The sequence below is a fragment of the Lontra canadensis genome, unplaced genomic scaffold (assembly GCF_010015895.1).
Source record: "Lontra canadensis isolate GAN:19392208 unplaced genomic scaffold, GSC_riverotter_1.0 scaffold25, whole genome shotgun sequence".
NCBI lineage: Eukaryota > Metazoa > Chordata > Mammalia > Carnivora > Mustelidae > Lontra > Lontra canadensis.
In genome coordinates, this window is record NW_022631019.1 from 13,154,889 (window position 1) to 13,178,538 (window position 23,650).

The 23,650-nt window shown below is 57.9% G+C and overlaps 1 protein-coding gene across 1 annotated transcript in view; it reads right to left on the minus strand.

The window, feature by feature from the left end:
- Positions 1-316: 316 nt before the first annotated feature.
- The window catches only part of IFFO2 (intermediate filament family orphan 2), a 43,246-nt gene continuing 19,912 nt past the window's right edge, over positions 317-23,650 (minus strand). The window contains exons 2-9 of the mRNA XM_032863579.1: positions 10,998-11,058; positions 9,670-9,765; positions 8,283-8,423; positions 6,898-7,037; positions 3,088-3,208; positions 2,886-2,978; positions 1,873-2,003; positions 317-690 (exon numbers count right to left, since the gene is read on the minus strand). Of these exons, the coding sequence (XP_032719470.1) occupies positions 585-690; positions 1,873-2,003; positions 2,886-2,978; positions 3,088-3,208; positions 6,898-7,037; positions 8,283-8,423; positions 9,670-9,765; positions 10,998-11,058 (889 nt within the window). The 3' untranslated portion in view covers positions 317-584. The remainder of the gene's footprint in view (positions 691-1,872; positions 2,004-2,885; positions 2,979-3,087; positions 3,209-6,897; positions 7,038-8,282; positions 8,424-9,669; positions 9,766-10,997; positions 11,059-23,650) is intronic.

Here is a 23,650-nt window from a genome sequence, read left to right on the forward strand (position 1 = left end):
TGGGGAGACCCCCCACACACACACCCAGGCCTGGAAAGGTTGCAGAGGCAAACAGCTCCTTCCTAGGGATGGGGAAGTGGATCTCCCCTAGGCCAACTCAGGTCAGCACTGGGGGGGCGGGGCAGAGGAGGGGAGGGCAGAGCTCAGGGCCAATCAGAGAAGCAGGTGGGAGGGGAGAAATCCACATTATACCGGGCCAGGGTCCCCCCCATCCCCCGTCCCCACCTTAGAGTTTTGTATAAAAACACCTGCTAGGAAGAATTCTTTGGAGCTCAAAGTGGCTCAGCTTAAGGGAAAAGGCACAGTTAACACTGCATCGTCCGGACAGAAGTCTGCATTTGTAACGTGGAGAACAATAGAAATTGACAGCACCATTCCTTGGGTGGGTGGATGGAGGCGGGGCACTGGTTGGTGGTGGGTAGAAGGAAGGAAGCAGCGGTCCCTCGGGGCCTCCAGAGAAGGGAGGACAGAGGGAGTCTGTGTGGTGAGGACTGGAGCTCCACTCCAAGAAGCCTTCCTGGCCCCATGGGGAGAGGGGCAGAGGCGCCATCACCAAGACCAGCAGGCACAGGGGGCCTCCGTCATCAGCTGACCATGGGTTCCACATCCGCCTCCCGCTCAAACTCATCCTGGATCTCGTCTGTACTTCCTGAGTCACTGCTGGCCACGGAGCTGGGAGATGGTGAATTCCTGGAAGGCATAAGAGAACAGGGGTCATGCAGAGGGCAGTCTGGGGACTCCTGAAGAGATCCAAGGGGCAGGGAAAGACTGAGCGGCCCCTTGCATAAAATCTAATCATTGATGATTCCGCCCTAAGACCCTGCCTTCACTCTGCTCTCCTTAGAATCTTCTAAGCTCACGGACTTGATTGTGGCCCTCAAGACCTCTCGGGTACCCCTGCACGGCCTCTAAGTGCTCTGCGCGCGGATAGCTCCCTGGGAGCAGGAACCATGGACCGAGCTCCGGTCCTACTCTCCAACCACCTAACACAGGTCCAGGCACACAGCAGGTGCTCAGTAAACCCTAATTAACTCAGAGCTCAGCAGGAGGCCACACAGGGCAGCGGCTAGTAGTACTGGGTCCGGATCCTGGCCCTATCCCGGATGAGCTGGGGGCCAGGAGCAAGCTGTTGAACTGGTTCCTCCATCTGAACACGGAGGTGACGACAGTGGATTCCAGGGACGACAATGAGCTAAAGGTATGACATCCTAAGCCCAGCCCCTTCCCCCACTCCCTCTTTTATAACCTGAACGACAGTCATAATAATAAGAACGAGTACAATGAACACATCTGTGCTTCCTGCCCAGCATTTCTCATGTACCATCTCATGTTATTACTGGCATATCTGTCTCCCCTAAAAGGCGGTGCGTTCCTTGACGGCAAGAGCTCTGTCTTTGTTTTGGCATTCCCTGGCCAACACGAGGGGCCTGAGGCATGTCAGTGTCCTGGGAACACTGTGGCCCTTGGTGGGAGGACAGGAAAGGAAGGGAAATTGCTTCCCACGGACACCGGGAGCCCCATCAGCAGTGATGCTGGAGAGGGCCCTGCGTCCCTCCTCTACCCGGCGACTGGGCAGAAAGTGGGGCATGAGCCCCAAGGGGGCGGGGGATGCCGCTGTTCTGTTCATCGCTGTCCCTGCGGCCTGGCACAGAGCAGGCCTTGGAGAGGACCAGCTGCCGAGTCAGTGGGGGCAGGGCTGCTGCGGGAGGTGCGTGGGATCAGACGCCCAAGTCCTCCCTCACACAGCAGGTGGCTAATACTGGATGGACGGATGTGCTGGGCAGACAAAATGGACCAGGCGATAGGACGCAGCCCCACAAAGCCCCGCCAAGGACGCCGCCGCCGCACCCGTGGGGAGCAGGGGCCGGGCACCTGTCCGCAGAGCCCTTGATGAGCCGGCGGCAGGTCTCCATCCGCACGTCCAGCCCGCGCTTCATGCTGCACATCTCCATGTACTCGTGCAAGTGGCGGTTCATGTCGCTCTTGGCCGTGGCCAGCTCCAGCTGAAGGGCGCAAAGCAGCAGAAAGGTGAGGCCAAGTCCCCCGCACTCAAAACCCTCAGCCACTTCCTCCGCGCATTCCCAGTGGTGACAGCTCCGAGGCCTCCCCGGGACACCATGCCCTGCGCTCCCTGCAGGGTGGACCCCAGCCTCAGAACTGCTCGCAGGGTACAGGGAACAGCTCCCTAGTGACTCGAGGGGCAGCCTGCATGGGGTCCCCCAACTCCACGCCCCTAGCCTCCTGCCCTGCTTTATCCAGACTTGCTTAGGACAGTTCTCAGGTCTCCGTTACGTTTCTGACCCTTCTCCCCTACCAATGACAGAGCCCCCAGGGAAGGCTCGGCCTTCTCCCTCTCCAGCAGTCACTCCCACGGAAAGATGTAGCCAAGCACGGGCCCTACGGTGCAGACAGCCGGCCTACAGGGTGGTTCCTGGCAGCAGACCCTGGGCCAGCCAGGGTCTCGGTCAGTCTCCTCTCTTCTGCTGCTCTGTGTAACAGGGTACAGTACCCACTGGGCAGGCCGGAGACGCCCAACCACCCCTAGGCACGTACAGGGCTCTGTGAGTACTAGCGAGGCTTCCTGAGGGCTTAGAGTCCCTCAATGTCACTCAAACGTCTTCTCTCCTTGTTTGGGATCACCCTCTCTGTTGCATAACGTAAAAAACTCTCTGGGACAGAAACGGATCACCACCCCCATGGGATCTATCTTATACCCGGGAAAACTGAGGCCCTAGGACGGGTAGGAGCTGCAGGGAAGCGCAGGCCTCCAACTTGTGAACTTGTGCCCACCCCACCCCACCAGCCCCGCCCCCCGTCCCCCTCGACTGCAGTCAAGACCTCACATCCCAGGAGCCTCACCAGGGGCTGAGAGCCCGAGCCCTCACCTCGATCTGGCCAATCGTTTCCTGGTACTCCTTGTCTCTCGTCTTGAAGAAGGATTCTGTCTCGTGGATCAAGTTGCCCAAATTTTCCTCTTGCTGGGGACACAGAACAAAGGGGACCAATGAGTCAGGTGGTGCAGGCTGCTGGAACGAGTGGGGATGGGGCAGGCTGGCCGGCGTCTGAGCAGCCGGGCTGGGGGCTCACCTCGCCTTGCAGGTCGATGCTTGGGTTGCAGTTGGTGAAGTCTTCCCAGAGCAGCAGCGTGTCTTCGTTCTCCTCCCACGTCAGGCTGTCACAGTCATCGTCAAAGTCAAAGGTCTCCCGCCTGTGGGATCACAGCAGAGGGCACAGCTGACCAGGAGCCTGGCTGCAGAGGCCAGGACTAGGGAAGAAAGGGCGCCGCCCCGATGGGTACGCTCGTGCCGGGGGGCCATCCCACACAGATAGGGGTGCCAGCCAAAGGGGACACATGCCCTATCCAGCAGGGGGTCGGGGGGGCTGGTCAGCTCTTTTATTTTTATTTTTTTTTAAACATTTTATTTATTTGACAGACAGAATACAAGTAGGCAGAGAGGCAGGCAGAGAGGGAGGAAGGGAAGCAGGCTCCCTACTGAGCAGAGAGCCCGATGGGGGGCTCGATCCCAGGACCCTGGGATCATGACCTGAGCTGAAGGCAGAGGCTTTAACCCACTGAGCCACCCAGGAGCCCCTGGTCAGCTCTTTTAAAACACAAGAAAGCATTGCTATATTACTTATGCCATTTAAAATGTCTCTTTGTAAAGATGCCAGTCTTTAATCAGCGAAGACTAAAGATATTTTCCCCCCAAATCCAATCTGGTGACAGTTTTCATTTGCATAACAGCTCATTTCTGGAGCCCCTACTTTCTAAGAGGCGATTTCTACAGTCTTCTCCGCAACTTGGTTGAAAATATGCCCATTTTACAGATGAGGAAATTGCAGCTCAGAAGAATAACCCACTTGTCCAATGTCACACTGCTAGCCTGTCACAGAAACTGGGGTGGAAAACCAGACATCTCCTACAGCCTTTTCTCCCCTGAGTAGGACACACCAAGCACCCATTATGTGCTGGGTGTGGGACCGGCCACCAAGCATATGTTACACTGCACTTTGTTCCCTCCTCCCAACATGCCTATGAGACAAGCATGATTCTTGGACCCATTTTACAGATGAGGAAACTGAAGGGTGCAGGGATTAGGTGGACTTCTGGACCAATACATGATGGAAACCGGGCCCGGATTCAAAGCCTGAGTAACTTCGGGGCTTCCCGATTCACTGGAACAGGAAGCAGGGTAACGGACCATACGGGCTTGCCTGGGATGGAGGGTTTTCTGCCCTTGTTCCCCCAGCTGAAGGGAAACTTGATCGGATGGGATGGCTGATGTCTGCAGGGCTTACTTAAATCATTTGAACGATCGAATCAGCCACCGAGGAGAACGGGGGTCCCAGGGCTCTCTGCCGATGTCCCCCCACCCCAATGCTCCAGGCCACTATTCCATTCCTTCCCATGAAGGATCAGGCTTGGGGGCCACGGGGCAGGCCCCAAGAAGAATTTCTGGTTAAAAGCTGCCTAGAGGGGCGCCTGAGTGACTCAGTGGGTTAAGCCTCTGCCTTAGGCTTGAGTCATGATCTCAGGGTCCTGGGATCAAACCCCATACCGGGTGCTCTGCTCAGAGGGGAGCCTGCTTCCCCCCCTCCCCGCCTGCCTCTGCCTACTTGTGATCTCTCTATCTTTTAAAAAATAAAATAATAAAATAAAATAAAATAAAATAAAATAAAATAAAATAAAAGCTGCCTAGAGCACCTCCTGGAGGCTGGTCCCCCACCGAAAAGCAGTTTCTGCCCGAGCCTGTAGGTGGCTCCGTGAGCCCGGGGACCAGAGCCGGGCCAGGGCTGCTGAGGAAGGCGCTGCTGGCCTGGACTCTTTCCAGATTAGCCCCTGGGGTCCACCGTCTCCGCAACACATACTCGACCGCTGACTTCACTTCCTTTCTAGCGTCTGGGATCTGAAGGAAACCCCAGCTGAGAAATGGGGAGCCAGAAAGGACAGGAAGACAGGCCAGAGAAAGGGGTTGCGAGATGGGGAGGGCGGGGCTGAGGAGCTGGCCATGGTGCAGGGAGAGTAGTGAATTCCTCCCCTTCTCCTTGGTCTGAAGCCGAAGCAACAGATTTTGATCAAAACAAAACAGCCCTGACACGGGGCACTTATTCAAAGACTTCAGTGGAACTGGCCGGGGGCAGCCTCTGGCTTGGGTCTCAGCCTGGCCAGTAGCCGGTGGAGATGCTGGGGGTGGGGCCGGCACCCTGAGAGGAGGGGGGGCAGGGGTCAGCATGGCCTTGGCCAGCCCTTCAGGGGTGGAGGGGCAATCAGAGGATATATATAATATATATATATTTTATTATTATTATATATTTTTTTAACCCAGGCCATGTCACAACCCAATAAATCCAATTGGATTCTGAACCTAATTCAGGCCGGTCAACCCCAGGCACCCCGACTTTGCATCAGACCTCCTTTGTACAGCAGTAGCACAGCTGGTGGAGGCCCCAGACCCAGCTCTTGCAACTGTCCCTTTCAGCCCATCCCATTCCCAGACAGCCTAACTATCCCTTGGGGATTTTCTGCAAATGGGGACCATTTCTTCAGTGAAGCCCTTTAATTCACCCGAATGAACCCATCCTGGGTGTGTGGGCTGGACAATCCTGCCTCAGGCTCAGGAATGCCCAATGCCCAGTACCACATTTAGAAAACCTGGATCCCACCAAAGGCTCCCTTCCAAAGGCCCTGTCATCACCAAAAGATTGAGAATATGACATTTGGATGGGATGTCAGAAGATGGAATCAGGAGTCCGAGAGTCTCTCTATCACACTCTAACAGCAAGCCCCCAAGACACAGCGTCACCTCAGTTCTGTTCCCAGGGAATGACAAGTACCAGGAAGGGTCACACAAACCCATCCCAGCCCGGGTCAGACTCCTGCCTCCCTAAGTCACCTGGCTCAGCGGCAAAGAGACCAGGCCAGGGAGGATGGTTGCCGATAGGGCCGAGGGGGATTATCTTCTGAGCGCAAAGACAGCTAGCTGGGGACAGAGGACTACACCGTGGGTCAGGGGCCCAGCTCTATTCCAATTCCTGGCACGCCCCTCTGAACCTGACTTTCCCCATCGGAATGTGAAGGGGCTGGGCTGAGGGGCCTTTGGACTCTGTCATGCTAAGCCAGCCCCAGGGCTCTGCAGGAAGCAGAAGGGAGACCCAAGACCTGGCTTCTGAACCAAGCATGAGGTCAGAGGCAACTGCCTAAAAGACAGGAGCTCCTAGGGAGGGGTTCTGTGGGGTTTTGTGACGGCTCCTTAGAGACCAGGGCTCAATCGTAGCTCTGCTGTTGGAAACCCAGAGTCCTTGGGCGGGGAAAGTATGAGTTCTCAGGGCCCAGGGGCCCAACCGCAAGGGGCTGTAGACAGAGAACAGGCAAGAGCAGTTGGAGGGGCGGGAGGAAATAAATGTAGGCCCCAGAGACCCTGTCCCAGCCCAACCCACCAAGTCCAGGCCCTCAGACAAGTCCACTAACGCCCGCAGGGGCACCCTCCTCTTCCGTCCCGGACCCCAAGTCAGGGGACCTTGTGGATTAGCGTCAAAGGTGGGTCTGGATGGAGAATACAGACTGGACAGACCAAGGACGCTCAGTGCACGTCAGGAGCCGGCCTCAGTCCGCATGGTGGGCCCTGGTGCGGGGATCGACTCAGCGATCCCACCTCGGGGACAACCAGTGGGAGTGTAAGGCTTGAGCCGACAGGACCCAGCACTACCATTAAGCCTCTTCTGAAAATGTGAAAGTCCCCCAATTATGACCGTTGAGGATAAATCCAAATTATTTCAGAACCCCATGCTGGCCAGTCAAAGCACTGTCAGAGCAGGCCACCAGTTGGCACCCCTGCCCCCCGCAAGCTGGTGGAGTGGAGTGGAGCCCTGGGGGGCCGGGGCCGCAGAGATACTCACAGCTGGTTAAACATGCGTTTCATCTCATCTGTGATGTTCATGGAGCCGACCTCATCATCCGAGAACCGGTTCACCTCCCCGTCCTGCTCGGAGATACCATCGTCCGAAGCCACCTTACGCTCTTTCTTTTTGGGGACCACCTGATGGGGGAAGGAAGAGATGGAGGTAAGTGGGAGGCTCTGCCGGGAGGGAGGGGAGGCTGGGAAGGGAGTCGGCATCCCACAGGGATGGATGGAGCGTGGCTGGGGCAGCCACTGCTGGGAAAGATGCGGAGCTCCTCTAAGAAGCAGGTGGCGTTAGCAGGAAGCGTGAGGCGGGACACATGCAGGAGGAAGGACAGACAGCCTGGACCCTTCCCTCCCCTGGTGGGTGGGCTGGCTCAGCTCGGCCCTCCTGGAGCGGCAGCCCCAGGATCTGGGGAGAGGAGTGGGCCAGACCGGGGCGCAGAGTCCCCGGGGATGTCTCAGTGCCAGCCAGAGAGACAGGGAACCCCTCACAGAGGCCCGGAGGGCTCCACGCTTTCAGAGCCCTCCTGCTCACATGCAAAGGCAAAGGGCAGGCAGCCCGATGGTCCCCAAGCTTCCTCCATTCCAAGCAGACAAGACACAAGCAAACAGAACAAAGCCTGGAATGGTCACCCCTGCTTCCCAGCAGAGGGGCGGCAAGAAGGCACGGAGGTGGACAAGCCCAGATCGCTCACGCTACACCCAAAGTCACACACTTAAAGCGACAACACGCCGGACTGCCCTGGGTTCAAGCAAAAGCCAAACCACAACCCAGAATTCAAGAAGCAGCCTTTGGAGAATGACAGGTGCCCTTTGGGCCGCTGGACTAGCCCCCGGGCCCTCCCCAGAGGACAGCCCACCAGGACTAACTGCCCCACCGGCCTCTCTTGGGACACAGCCTTGCTCCTTGAGGGCTGGGGGTGCCCTGAGGGACTCTTCGGTGGGAACGCAAACCAGAGGCCACCAGATCCTCTTGGGAATTCTGAGACTCATCTGCCCAGTGCTCCCACAGCCCAACCAGGGCTCTCGACCTTGGCGACAGCGCCCCGCGGGCCTGTGGGCCAAGCCCCAGTGGGTCAGGAGACCTGAGTGCCAGCCCCAGCTGGGCCCGTCCCTTCCTGAGCCCGTCACATCACGGGCTCCTCAGCCACAGGATGAAGCATTGAGCCTGACAAGCCTACTGAGTTGCCACGTCCCTGACTCTGTGTCATCCTGGGAGGCCAGAGTGGGGGCCAACGCTAGCTCTGGGGGCAGGGGAGTGGACGGAACTGAAGGGGAAGAGGGCCTGGCCATGCAGGGTGGAGGCCAGGCACTCCGGGAGGGGGCGGTGGCGGGGGTGCAGGGGGAGTGGCGGCCGGTGAGCAGGGTGACCCTATTCACCTGGAAGATCTTGGACACGTCTTCCGAGTTCCGCTGCTGTGCGACATCGCACAGCTTGGCCGTGATATCGATCCGGCGACAGATGTCCATGTCCACCTTCATGGCCTTTTCTTGGATCTTTGTGTCCAGGTCTGTCATGGGCTGCAGGGAGGACAGCAGGGGGGTTATGTGAGCGAGGGCTGGAGCGAGCATAGGGGAGGGCACGGGGCAGGGGCGTCGCTCCCAGGCTCCTGCTGGGCAGAGGGGTGCACAGCCCCGAGTCCGAGGGGGGGCCTGGAGCTTCTCGGGGGAGGGGGGGGGGGGGCCAGCGCTGCTCAGGTTGGGGGAGGGGGTGGAGAGGTCACAGGAGCTAAAGGCTTTGACTCAGAGTAGAGAGTAGACAATGTGAGACCACGTTTGCCGGCCTCCCTAAGCGCTGGAAGGCGTTCTCTCAACAGACACAGTACTAGTGTTTATTTCGTCCGAGCAAGGAAAAAAGAAAGACACCTCCCACTCTTGAAAGACTTCCCTTCTCTCCCACCCTGTGTGCCCTGCCTGTCCCCCCACACAGAGGGAGGCCAAGGTGCCAAGGTGGCGCGCTCTCCCCAGGATTCCTCCCATGGCTGACCGCGGGGCCTCACCGAAGACGAGGGGCTCCCTTAGGACCCCGGCGAGGGGAAGCCAGGTAGGCTCCCCCTGCAGCAACCCCCTCCCCCCTGCCAGAGGCTGCTGCGAGCCACACCCAGCTCCACAGCCCCCAGGACCCGAAGCCACACCAGGCTGAGCCACCCATCATGGGGCTCCTTCTCCTTTCTGGAGGCCCTCCCTACATGCTGCCGCCGATTGAAGGTGGCCGGAAACCCGGGTCCCCAGCAGGAAGGGGGCTTTGCCAACAGCCTCCCGCACCTACAGTCACTCAGAGAGGTTCCGGTCTTCAAAAGGATGCAGATGCTGGGGTTCCCCAACTTTACAAAGCAGCCCTACTGCAGACCGCAGGCCAGGGGAGCCCCCGCGGCTGACAGACCAGACCCAGGGGCCTCCTTCAACCTGCCACTGGGCCCTCCATGGTGCCCAGACATCGAGGCCCACGGCCACCACCTGCCCTCAGCGTGGCGAGCCGGGACCAGTTGGAGCAAACACACAGACCGCCAGAGGAGCCCGGGGGAGGGCGGGATGGGTTAAGCAGCAGATTGATTAATGCATCTCTACTCAGACCAAGGGAAGCGGAAGGGGGGGGGGGGGTGCTGGTCTCCGATGCATCCGTCATCCTCACAGGGCAAACGCAGCCAGCCAGGACTCTAACTAGAAGCCGAGCTCTGGAGCCTCGGAGTGAATGAAGCATTTTGCATGATGGGTGTTGGGGGGAGGGGGTGTCATGACGCCTGGGGCGGCGGCCGGTGGCACTTACGTCACTCATGAGCCCCTTAAACACCACTAGCTCAGCCTTGAGCCGCTCGATCTTCTCGTTCATCTCCTCCTGGATGGCTTCAGCCTCCTGCGCCGCCTAGGGAGGACAGAGATGGGGAAGGGTGGTTTAGGGGACCGGGCACCCTGAGGGCTGGGAAGGGCTGGACACCTGCCGTCCAACCAGGCCAGGCACACGCATGCCAGCAAAGGGGTGCTGAGGACCTCCCCCCAGCCCGGCTTCCTGCTGAGCCCAGTTCACTGGCAGGGTACCACTCAGCGTGAAACACTTCTCCAAGGAATATTTATCCTATGGAAAAATCCCCAGCAGATATTAAGGGAAAAAAAGAACCGGTTAATATAACAAGTGATTCCAGTAGGTTAAAATGTGAGGTGGGTCCATGTGAAATTGCCGATACTTGACCATCTCCCATCCCCAAAATGGCAACGCCTCGTGTGCCCACCTAACCAAAGACACGTGGAATACACGCGTGTTTGTACAGAAAAGACAGGTCACCCGGCAATCTGTCAACTGGGTATGTGGGGAGGAGGGAAGAACTGGAAGGGAGTTTTATTCTTTTCTCTACATTTCTGAGTTTCCCAAATATTTGACCATGAACATGTCATGTTTGTAAACAGAAAGACTTCCATTACAAAACAAAGGGAGGGCAGACATTCATCCTTTTTTCTGTCTGTGTATTGACATTACTTGATTCTATCTCTTAGACGATCTGTGCCTTAAATATCGGAAAGCCATGTTTAGAAACGTTTTAAAGAACTTTTCTTGTCTCCTCATGGGGTTGCTATTCAGAGGCCGAGAAAGTAAAGTTTGCGGCCCAGTGCACCCAGCAGGTGGGTGTGAAGCAGAGCCCAGACCCAGAGCTCCCAAGCCAGAACCACAAGAGAATATTCACACGGGGAGCCCACCCACTCCAAGGCATAAGGCATTCGGCCCCCAGTCAGTTCTTGCAAGCTGGGATCGGGCAGCTCAAGAGACCGTCCAGTCCTGAACTCAGGTGGGGAGGTGAGGGTCGGAAAGGGTCACAGGACCATCGCCCAGCAAGCAGGGGTCAGTGCTGGGACTTAGACCCAGGCTTCCCTACTCCCGTCCCCGAGCTTTTCTACAACACTGTGCCAGGCCCTTCCTAGGTCTGAAGCAGGGGACAAGGAAGAGGCCTCGTGGCTCCATTTAGGAGCGACTGAGAGAGCAGGGGCAGCACAGTGCAGGGGCTCAGCGGGGACTGGCCTCCGACTTTGCCCCTTGGAGACTGTGCCCCTGGGCCACATGGTTCCCACAAGCCTCTCGTGGTCAAGACCTCTGGGGGCTCTCACCTCCTGCAGCGTGTCCACCATGGTCTGCAAGTTCATGCGTTTGGCGAGCTCCTCCTCCCACCTGCAAGAGCCAAGGACAGGTGGTCAGACGGTGGCCTCCCCATGCCAGTCCAGCCCTCAGACACTATGCCAGCAGCCACCACGGGCCTGTCTCCAGGCTGGGCAAGCAAGGTGCTGCCGTGAATCCCTCCCCGCCTGCCCTCCAGGAGCTCCTGGTCAACAGGAAGGGGACAGCCAGGTCAACACATAACCATAATTTCAGGCAGGGGTGACAACCGCCAGGTTCCCAGCATGAGCACCGTACCCCGGAGAGATGAAGGCGGGAGGGACCACCATCTCCCCTTCACACAAACTATAAAGTGCCCTGCAAATGCCATTGCTCCTGCCCTTGCTAAATGATCCCGTACGGCAGTGGGCACTCAGGAGCCGGGCTGTAGCCAGCGCCGCAAGAAAGAAGCTTCTATTGTGCCAATAATCATCACGATGCGCAGAAGTCTTTCTGTCCGGCAGCCATCCTCACCAGCAAAGAAATCCCCTACCCAGCTAAATATCCCTGTCTCACAGAGAAAGAAACTGAGGCTCAGAGAGGTTACGTATCTTACCCAAAGACACTCAGCTAGCTAGCGCATGCGGCTAGAATCCAAACCCAGGTCTATTCTATTACATTAAAACAAAAACAATAAATATAGCTTGCACTTAGTCAGCGCCTCTACCAGGCCCCGTTCCAGGGCTTTCTGTATATTGCCTCATTCCAGCACATGCTGGTTAAAGCTGGACAGGAAAGAATAAAGGGCAGGAGGCACACAGGGGCTCACAGGGGGACTCCCAACATGAACTGGAGGTAGAATGGGATGTTAATAATCATAATCACTGGGGGCGGCTGGGTGGCTCAGTCAGTTAAGTGTCCGAGTCTTGATTTCAGCTCAGGTCATGATCTCAGGGTCATGAGATCGAGGCCCACATCGGGCTGTGTTCAGCCAGGAGTCTGCTTAAGGGTGTCTCTCTCCTTCTGTCCCTTTCCCCCATCGCCTCTCTCTCTCTCTCTCTCAAATAAATAAGGCTTAAAAAAAAAATAATCATAATTAGCATCCCAGTACCAGCTCACCCTAACTGAGAGCTTACTTTGTACCAGGAACCATTCCACGTGATATCATTCCCAATCTTCCTGACAACCCTCCAGCAAAGCTGTACGGCTAGCCCATGTCACAGATGCAGAAAGCCAGGCACGGGTCAGGGGCCCAAGGTCAGGGTGAGGATAGGTGGAGTCAGGACTCGAACCCAGGCTAGAGGCTCCAGACGAAGCACAGGCAACCCTGCCAAGCTCCCCAGAGACCCAGGATCCATCAGAGCCCCACCCCGCCCCGCGCTCCCCACCCAGCTCCCTTCCTTCCCCAGAGGGAGCCTGGGACCGGTTCCTTCCCTCTCCGCATCCTGGGACAGACAGATGAGCTCCACGCTCTCCTCACCCTCTGGCCACCTCCCTACATGGCCTCCAAGCAGGCAAGTCTGGAAGCCTTTTAGGATGCTGTCGGGGCCAGCTAAAAATAGGCCAGAAGGGAGGAAGGGATGAAGGGTGCGTTACGTCACTGGCTTTTAGAAACAAGAGAAAATGGATACTGTTTGCACACACAGAGGAAAATTCCTCCTCTCCCCCACATGCTCCCCTTCTTCCCATTCCCTCTCTACCAGCTCCCCCGGCATTGGCAGCCAGGCCGAGACCTGCCATGGGCTCCAGGGTCCAACACCTGGCAGGCACGGGGCCAGGGCACCTGCCAGGGATGAAGGACACAGAGGAAGCTGAGGAGGGGCAGTGAGAGAATGTGAGGGTGGAACCCAGGTGAGACCATCTCACGGGGCACCCCCACTGTACAAACAGGGAAACTGAGATCCAGAGCATACAGGCAATTTTCCCAAGGTCACCAGGTACGTCCCAGGCCCACCATGGGAGAGAGGGGTCCCAGGTGGGGAGAGGTTCACAGGCCGCCCTCCACCTGTCCGGCAGCCTGGGGCTCCCAGGCCTTCTGTCAAGGAAGGCCAAGGCCGAGAACACGGGTCCGAGCTGAATCATCTCTCCGGGCCCTGCTGCTCTGAGGGGGGCAGGGGACTCAGCTCTAAGCCGCCGAGATGAGCAGGTGCAGGGAAGGGCTGCGACCTGCCTTCCACAAACAGCAGGAGCCACAGACAAGGGGGTGGCGAGGGGCAAAGGGTGGGGCACCCAGGGGCCCCTCACCCCTGCACACCTTCTTCCCAGACAGGCTCCTGGAGATGCAGCCCGGCCCCTCTCACTTTTCCTTCAAGCAGGCTTCTAATGAGATGCCTCGGGCTCCACAGACCCTTGGTACAGACAGGGAACATGAGGCCCAGAGAAGGAAAGCTACTTGCCCCGAGTCAACCCCGAGAGAAAACACGAACCAGGCCTTGGGATCTCCAGACAGCAGCAGGAGCATCCACCCCAGATGGGCCAGGCCGGTCTGCGTCCCACACCCCACGCCCCGAGCTCAGTGCCTCACACACATCGGTTCTCACGAGAAGTATTATTAACCCGCTTGGGTAGAGAATTTTCCCCAACTCCATCCTGCGGGTGTCAGAGCTGAGGTTCAGAGACGCGAGGCAACTAGCCTCGGGTCACACAGCTAGCGAGCAGGGACAGGACTCACGCACTCACTGCCCGTGCTCTCAAGCAGCAGTGAGTCTTGGGCTGTCTGGGCAAAGCAATCCCCTGGGGGTCGGGTCCGGGTTCGGCAGGCCCGGGGTGGGACAGACATGCCGCATTCCTGATGAGCTGCCCCTGACACACGCCCCACATCTCACTGGTGTTTCTAAGCTGCCCCCCGACAGATGAGCTTTGCACCAGTGATTTCACGGGCCTTTGTATTTCCAAAGCCGGGCTGGGTGGGCAGCCGGCGGGCCTGCTCCCAGAAGACTTGGGACAGACCCCTGCGTGCCCGCGGCAGCTGGCTGGCGGGCCCAGTCCTCGGCCCACACTGCCGTGCCTCCTGGCCGCGGTGGAGAAAGCTGGCTCTGCCCGCACCGGCGTTGACGGTGCAGAACAGCGGTGCCCTTCAGCTGCTCCGGCTGACTGCGGCAGAAGGACAGCAGCGACAGACTGCTTCAGGGACCCCAGACGCCCCACGCTCACTGCAGCCCAGCCCCGGAGGGAGCAGGCGGCTTAACGGAAAGCTGGTCAACCAAGCTGCAGCTGCTTCGATTTCAACACCTGTCCCAGGGACGGCCCCCTCCCCCGCCCTGGGTCTGCCCGCAGGAATGCGGTTTCAGTAAGGACGGGTGTTTGGGGCAGAGGCGCCCACATAAGCGAAGATGGGCAGTACGGAGGCCAGGGAGCAGCCACTGCCACGGAGAAGGGGACACACCCACTGCAGGCCAGGGCTGGGTCCACATCGTGTCCTTTGCAGCTCTCCCACCCAGCCCCTGCTGAGCAAAGGCGCTCACACTGTCGGCTGTGAGGGTACGGGGAATCCCCTGCCCCGTTTTACAGGTGGGAAAATGAAGGCCCAGAGCATGGAGATAACTCCAGCCAGGGCCGAGGTGGCCAGAATCACTCAGAGCCACCCCTGCCTGCCCCGACCCACTGGCTCATGAAACTTCCAACTTCCCACATCCCAGGCCGCATGGCCATGGGACCTCATCCCACATGGCTCTCACCCAAAGAGCCAGCCACGATGTGGGGGACAGGGACAGACTGCCCTCTATCTTTTCCACCTCCAGAAAGTGCTCAGGGCCCCACCCCGGCATGCGTCCGCTGTGCCCCCGCCACACCACGGGGACCTACTTTCGCCCCCCGCAGCCTCTTCCTTCCCACCCTGCAGACACCCTCAGACAGCGGTCTCCAAGGCCATCTCCTCCGAGGGCTCTCTGTCCACAGCCACGCACGGCGGCATCTGCAGCTGGCAGGCAGACGACAACGGAGGAGGAGGAGGGTGAGAAGGCAAACAGAGCAGTTAACACGAACCAAGCACACACCCCTGCCAGGCAGCCTTCCTAGGGGCGTCACAGGCAAAGCTCACTTAAACGAAACTCATGGTCACCTCTAGGCCCCATTATTATCTCCATGTTACTCATGAAGGAGCTGCAGGCCAAGACCATTACCCCAGATCACACAGCTAGGAAGGTGGGGTCGTGTCTATGTGACCCCTTTACTCAGAGCACCTCCAAAATTGAAGGCTGGAAGGGGCCAGAGTTCACCCCATCTACAACTCTGAGGGTACAGTTAGGGAAACTGAGGCCCAGGGTCACACAGGGAGTAGATGGCTTTGTGCCCTCCATTCCCTTAGCCCGGGCCATAGTTCACAAGGAGGGAGGAGGAGGGATGTGAGAATGAACACAGACTCAGCCTCTCCGAGCACCTGCCTCCATCTCTCAGAGCCTGGGTCTCTCCACCTGCACATGGGACAGAATGTGGCCCCAGCACATACCAGAGCCACTCAAGAAAAACTCATCCAGTTCCCACACTCTCTAAAGGTCACGTGACTGGCCCTCAGCTCTGGCTGGACTGGACCTCAGGGCCCATCTCCCGGCCCCAGCCCAGGTTCCTGCTCCCCTGCAGCTCATTGGCCCAATCCCTCCACTGGCCTGTGCTCAAAGCCTCCCACTGCCTTGGAATGAACAGGAAATCAAGATCCTAGCAAGGAAGGGGCTGATGCATGGCACCCCGGAGCTCCCGGAGTGCGGCCCAGTGTGACCCACTGCTCGGCGGCCGGACAGAGTAGCAGGCAAGGGCCGCCCTGGTGAGGATCTCTGCACCAGGGCAGAGGGTAAGCAGGGGTTCAGACCTGGGAGTCCACAAATCGGGAACTTGGACGTGTGTGCAGCAGCATAGAGAGGCCCTCCAGCTCTCATCACAGAAGTTTTAAGACCCTGTGCCCTGGCCAGATGGGGCATGAAGGAAATAGGAGTGAGAGGCCTGTTCTGGTGGGCGGAGAGGCTCAGAGGAGGGACGCCTTCATACAAGTCCTCAGAAGAGTTGGGCCTAAAGCTGGGGGTCCGGCCCTTCTGCCAGGGCCGAGAACTGGCTATGGTTACCAGTGCTGCACCCACTGCCGTACTCCTGCTCCTAAAACCAGCCGGCGCTTGATAAGGAGCCTAACGGAACGGTTGTATGGATTTGTAGAATGAATGAATGAATGAATGAATGAATGAATGAATCCGAACCACATCACTCCTCAGCCCTCCTGCTCACTTCTGTCTGGAACATTCTCTGCCTATACCACACGGATCTAGGGGCTCCCAGGAGCTGAGTTCCCAGCACTGGGTTTCCGCTCAGCTCTGTCCACTCCAGGGAGAGGAAGGCCAGGGGGAGGGGCCACCAGGGCAGGAAGGGGGCAGGGAGAAGGAGAAAGCTTCCCTCCCTCACTTCCCACCGCCCTAGGGGCTGAAGAGTGGAGGCAGGGACGTCAGGACAAAGAGGGCCAGGAGAGGAAATGACCCTACAAAGTGACTTGGAGGCTGAGGTCTGGGACCTCGGCACCTACCTTAGCAGAAGGAGAACATGTGTGAGGCCAGGGGCAGGGACAAGGGTAGCGGCACCCGCCCCACCCAGATGTGGTCTCCCCGCATTCCAGAGGAGCCAGCACCAACCACAGGATGGACGAGAAGTCTAGCAGGCCACTGGCGGAGGTGGGGTGAAGTTTCACCACCAGCCTCCCCACCCCCACCTCCCATCCCCCAGCCAGGGTCTCCCCCCACCATCAACTCTGATGACACACAGAGCCTCAGGAAAGGGGCTGACAAAGCCTGGCCTGCTGGGGGGTGGGGCGGAAAGCCAGGCTGAAGTCACTGGCAGAGGGACTGACTCACAGATTTTTCACTTCCTGTGCCGTCAGAGAAAGGAGGTCTGGGGCCCCCCGGCTCCAGAGGAAAGTGGGTACAGCCCCAGAAAAACAATTAAGGCTTCAGGGACAGTCCAGGGGGCTGCTGGGGAGAAAGTCCTGGAGATGTCTAGGCACCAAAGGACTCAGTTTGAATCCTTCCCCCTCCACTTCCCAGCGGTGTGACCTCGAGCAAAACAATCACCCTCTCTGGGCCTCGGTTTCCTTATCTCTGACATGGGAAGCATTCCACCCCTTTGCAGGGTGGTTGTGAGGACGACAGAAGGTGGGCAGTGGGGGCGAAAACACCCAGTCCTGCCCCCGGCGCAGAGCACACTAAATGTCTGGCAGCTCAGTGTGAACAACATGGAATGCACTGCTGCCTCCAGCGTCCAGACCTCAGAGAGCAGGGAGGGTGGCCCAGGAATGGTCCACACCTTTCCACGGAAGGTAAGTGGCAGGCACACCCTGGCTGACTCACTCAGGTGAAGCTAGGTTAGAGCCCGCAGTGGAAAACTTCATTCTGGGCCAAGCAGGAGTCTGGCCTCCGGAGGAGGGCCGGTGGCAGAGAACAATTTCCACCCAGAAGGACGGGGAGCTCACCCCCTTGCAGCACAGCTGGGTGCAGGCTGCCGTGACAGCCAGGGGCATGCCAGGGCCATCCTGCCCACCTGTCTCCCTGGGCTCCCCCTCGCTTCTGTGCAAGCCCCACTCAGATGGACTGTGTCTCACCCCTGGCCACACTGCAGAGCCGGGGTCCAGGCTAGCATGGGGGACAAGCCCATAGGCAGATCAGGGGGACCCTTTCTTCAAATCCAGCCTCCCCAAAGCCCACGGGCAGGAGATCAGAGTGGGCCAATGGAGCCCAACTTATAGATGAAGATCCAGAGCCCCCCACCCTCTTAGCTTCCGCTGAGACCCCCTGGAGAGCTTCAATGTCACACTGAGTCAGCTTCCCATGCCCCAGCAGCCCCTTGTCTCATATCACAAACAATTCCCACTTGTGGCAGAAAAGAAACACAGATGAGCAGGAAAGGCAGTGGGGGTGGGCCGGGCTGAAAAGACAACCCTCCCCCAGGCCACTAACAGCTCAAATTCCCCTCTCCATCCTGACTTCTTCCTCTCCTGTGGCTCCCTCCAGCAGAAGGAGGGCTAGGTGCTCCCCTCTGTGAGCAGAGAGCCCCCCCTACTTCCCCGAGCCCCGTGCTCACAGGTACCTCCTGGCATGGCTCCCCTGAGGCTCACTGCCCTCCCCCTGCCTGTGCTCAGCCCCGGACCCCAGGGAAGGGACCCTGCACACATGTGCCCATCAGCATCCTGTCTGCCCAGCTGTACTCCGCCACTCGGAAGGAAACACAAATTAAATGCCAACTGATTGTCTCCACAGAGGAGGTATTAAATTAATGTGCACACTTACCCAGGGCAGCCAATTCCATTACAGGCGGGCAGTAATGGCCCGGAGAAGGCCCCCGCGTAGGCTGTGGGCCATGGAGCAGCGACCATGCCGCGTGTGCACCCCTGCCCAGCATATGCACACACACGCACACACACGTGCACTCGTGTATACATGCACATGTGCACACACACATGGCAGCTTTCAACCTGGAAGGGCGGTCCCGTCCAGGGAGCCCAGCGGACAGGGCTTGCCACGAGCGGCCTGGGCCTTCCAGAATCAAGGATGACAGGAGTCTCTGTGGACCCCACTAAGAACAGCAGGCAAATTGCGGACGCCGGCTGCTACTCTGTGATTCCTGGGGGCCCGCTAACCACTACCTAGGAGCCTCAGGTGCCCCGTCTATGAAATGAGGGTGGCGGTCCCACCTTGTGGGGTACATGCGCAGACTCAGTAAGCTCAAGGGAAGGGACAGAGGCATGCTTGATGGACGATGGCCATTCTTACAACTGTTGTCACCCTGCCCACGCCTGCAAGGAAACACAGGGTGGCACGGCCCAGGCTGTAGGAGCAGGGGCACTTCCCCACCCCACCTGACTCTGGGGATCTGGAAGCCCTGTAGTTCAGCTGCCCATAGTTCTGCTAGCAAGGCGGTGAAGGCAGGCCCTTTCCATGGACTGGGAGGCGAGCTGCATGGACTTGTCCACACTCTCCCTCCCTGTTCCCAGTGGCCAGGGGTACCCTGTGAGGGGCAGCTGGATGACTTCTGGGGCTCTGCCTGGGAGCCACCAGGCCTTGAGACAGCTGGGAGGGAGAGGCTGGCAAGTCCTTGACTGGACCCCATTCCCCAGGCCCACATGTCCTCAGGCAACACAGCAGCCAGCATTGCGCAAGAAGCCCTGAATCGGATCCTGTCTCTGTCCCTAACCTGCTGAGTGACCTTGGGCGAGTCCCTTCCCTCCTGAAGCATCACTTTCCCACTCTTAAAGCACTCTTAAATGGTGTCCAGATGGATAAATTTGAAGGGCCCAATTGGCTAGGCCAAGGAATGTTTCCTGTGGTCCCCGAGCAAAAACGCCATGCTGACCACAAAGCGATCTGATAAACCAGGAAACCTCAAGCCAGCTGGGGTATCAGTCTTTGAGCTCAAACCAATGTATACCAAGGTATGTAGCAGAGAGAAGGGCAGGGGCTGGGAAGTCCTGGGATCAAACCCCAGCCGCACATCCTGGGACAAGCGACCAGCCCTCTCTGAGCATTGGCAAGACCACCCAGGTAGGGCTGGTCTCGTAGGGCTTTTTGCAACTGTTCGGTGGACTCGTGTATGACAAGAATCTAGAACAGTGCCTGGCACACACTGTCCCATGAGCATCCACTCGGTGTCCTCGTCCTCCTGACCTCCCAATGACAGACGGTCAGGGAGTTCCAGAGACTGACAGAGTGGTCCTGGACTGCACAGCAGGTGCTACACCAGAACCCAGAACTGGCTGACTCCGGAGCCACTGTGCTGCCATAATAATCAGGATGTTGGTGATGATGATGAGCTAGAGGCCACCATCATCTGGCTGGGCGACCGGAGGCACCTGGGGGTAGCGGTGGCAGAGGGAAAGGAGCCAGATGCTGGTACTGCCAAGTCCACTGCCAGCAAGAGACCCAGCCAGTGTCCTGCCTCTGCCCTCCACGCTCCCAGACCCTCCCCAAGAATGAACGGGCATGTGACCAGCCCTTTGTCTGTCCTAACAAAGGCCACCTGATGGCAAGAGAGACCAAGGCAGGAGACGTCTCACCAGCCTGAGCCCAGCTAGTCTTACAACAACACGCTGGCAGGCACAAGGCATACTCGTGGGCTCAGAGAAGCACCCAGTTGCCCACCCATGCCAATCTGAGGTTCTGGCAGTCTCTACGAGTCGCATGTGCCAGTTACCCAGTGTCCATATTCGCCCAGATTCCTAACGCCACTCCCACTTTGGTGGCATGTACTGAAACACCTACAGAGACCGGGCAGCTCTGTGTGCCTGTAACCCTGAGCTGCGTGCCGGACAGCACCCTCCTTCCATCGCCGCTGTCTGAAAACCACACCCGAGGGGGCTCTACTGTGCCCCCCCATAAAAACCAGACCACTTCCAAGAAGGAAAGTGACTCAAAAGGCATCTCCTGGAGAGGAGGAATCTGCATCCCAAATTGTAGGCCACTATTTCTAACCTGTTCCAGGCTCGCTACACCTTCATCACCTCCTCCAGGGAGCCCTTCCTGACTTCCCCGGGGTGTCACTAAGCCCATCAGGGGGCTCCAGTCCTCGTACATGCCTTCCTCATGGCATCCAGGGAGCTGTAAACGGCTACCTCCCTGCCTCTCCCATCACACTCACTCTGCTAGGAGAAGGGGAAGACTTACACTGACTGGAAAATGCTTATTATGTGCTGGGCTAGTCACTGTTCTCCCACCTGAGCTCCGTGAGCTAAGCGTTTGCGTGCCCACTTCACCGAGGAGCAAACAGAGGTCCAAGGGCAATGCCTGGCTCCAGGTCAGCCCAGCCCATCTGCCTTTCCAGGCTGAGCAGCCTCTCAGGGGTCCAGCTCCATGAACCTCTCTCCCCGCCATGCCCTCCAGCACACCCCAGGTTACCACCCAGGGTCTGATGCACAGATGTGGACTCACGGGGTTTTGGTCACTGACTTGGGAAAGAGTTGCTTACCTGAGGCACCTGCTTTGCCTGTTTACTCATTTCCAAGACCCCAGAACCCAGGTGAGAAAAGCCTGAGCATTCCACTGCCAGCGGCCAAGTCTAATCTGCAGGCAGCCCCAACCACCCACCCACACCAACCACTGGCACGGGACCAGCAAAAGAACCGCCAGATTTGGAGTCAGATTGAAACGGGTTCAAATCCCAAAATGACCAGCCACAGGCTTCCAGGCAAATGATTTCTTGCCCCTGAGCCTCCTTATTTGAACATTTCGACATGGGGATCATGAAGGACCCTCCTTGGGGCTTCTCCAGTCTGGGAAAGAGATGATAGATGCAGGCGCTGCTTCCCTGTCCTGTCCTGCTGCCACGAGCCAGCTCTGAGATCTCCCTGGGTCTCAGTCTCTTCATCTGTAAAACGGTCTGTTTCCCGTGACTCCGGGGCTCTACGGAAACCGCTGGGGGCGGGGGGAGGGTTGCAGTTTGTTATCAGGTCCCCAGATGCTTTGCTTCACCAGCCTGGGATGCTGGGAAGGGCAGGTGTGTGCTGCTGTATCGAGTCATTAAGCACTTAGTACAGAGCCCAGCTCCCAGTAAACGCTCAACTGATGGAAGCTATGATTAGCCATGGGATGGGGTCTTCCCGCCACGGAGAAGGGGTGGGTGGCAGTCCACTAACTGAACTGGCCACGGTCCCGGGGCACCAGACAGGCTACATGGAGGTCTAACTGAACCCCTGCTATCAATGCCTGGTAACACATAGAGCCATCAACCAAAGACACAAGAGGACTTGGCATCGCTCTGGCGTCCAACCCAGCACCACATCCCAGCAGCGACAGAAGACCTGGCCAGTACCAGGACGCCCCAGAGGATGAATGTTGGGTGTCTCAAGGTGCCAGAGCCCCACAGCCTCACAGCGTCCACTGTTACCCAGCTGCGTCTGGCTGTAGGCTTGCAGACCATCTTCCTTCCCCCACGACAGTTTCAACAAACATTTCCCAAGTGCCTGCTCAGGGAGCCAGGTGCTGGCGTTGGGGGGCGGGGGACACAAAGAAGTGGATTCAGGGTATCCCCTCCCACTGAAGCAGAGAGGCCAGCTCCAGAGCTCTCTGTAGCTGGCATCTCTGGCTCCCTTACCCTCAGGTCCTCAATCCCTCGGCCGCCAGGGCAGGAAGGTCTGTGCACCAGCTGCCTCATGACCCGGAAATGGGGACAGAAGGGGCCGTGGCTCCCAGGCTGTCAGGACCAGGCGGCATTTTTGCTCTGCCCACAAGTGGAGGGGACCTGCCCCTGCCCATCAAACCCAGGAATCTACCCCCACACTGGAGACAGAGGGAACCACGTGGCTGGGGGATAGGGCTGGAAGGGAGACTGATCACTCTGTCCCCTGCTGTATCGTATTTTTCTAAGTCATGGTAAAATGCAAATATAAAATTGGCCACCATAACCATTTGTAAGTGCTCAGTTTGGTGGCATTCAGTATACCGAATGTCCACCTCTGGAAGCTCTACACCTGTTAAACACTAACTCCCCACACCCCCGGGGCACCCAGCTTTCTACTTTCTCTCTATGAAACGGACATTCCTAGGGACCTCGCAGAAGTGGAACCATCCAGTATTGGTCCTTTTGTGAATGGCTTAACGCACTTAGCGTAAGGTCTGCGGGATTTACCCACGCTGGAGTGTGTATGAGAATTTCCTCTCCTGTGTCTTTTCCATTTTCAGTGATGCAATGTGTCCACTGGTCAAAAAAATCAAAGGCATTTAAACTTTAAAAACACAAGAACACCTGCTTTCTCTCTCTCTGTTTGCTTTAGGTTGCATGTGTATTTCACAACGATTACACAGAAATAGAAAGAAATCAGCTAAATGAAACAAAACAATTAAAACCGCACCCAGTCCCCCTTCCCCGAGAGACTCACCTTTACAAAGGCGGAATGTCCTTCCTGGTGCCTTCTTATGAAAGCTCATCTTTCACAAGTGAAACCAGGATCAGACTGACGTGGCATTCAAGCATGGTTTTTCCACTTAATATACACCAAGCATCCTTCTGGGCGGGTCACAGGGCAGGTGGACGTGACCCCACTGACCTAACGGGTCCTGCACTGTCATTCCCGAGTCCTAACAATCTGAGCAACGTCGCGAAGAACATCTTGGTGTACATGTATCTGTATATCTGTCCAGTTATCTGGGTGGAGTGAGTGGCTGGGTCAAGGGGGGTACTGAGAAAAGGCGTGTGTGCCCCTCTAAAGTGCTATGTGTGACGAGGCTGAACTCATGCGGGGCTTGGCGATTGCTGGAGCCTGGACAGCTGCTTGGGGAGGCAAGGAAGAGGAGGGTCCCTGGGTCCCCGTCCTAGTCCCTGCAACAGTACTGTTTTATGCCTCAGTTTCCCAATTAATCAAAAGGCTGGTGGGGGGAGACCCCCGCCATAAACACGGCCCTTCCTTACCCTCACTGGGGTGGCATTCTGCAACCCCCCAGGAGCAACACACTGGGCGATCAGGTTCATCTGAGGAATGGACTCAACCCCTCTCTTCCAAAAGGGTAGAAGTTTTCCACCCAGTGTTTGATAAGCCCTGGAGCAAGCGGCCTTAGGCCAACATGGGGCAAGATAAAACAGCAACCCCCATGGCACCCTAGTGTGCCCCCAGTGTGCCAACCCGCCTCACACTAGCAACGCCTTTGCACATGCTGTACACGCTGCCTGGAAGGCTCTGTTCTACATGCCCCCTTTGTCATCTCTCTCCTCC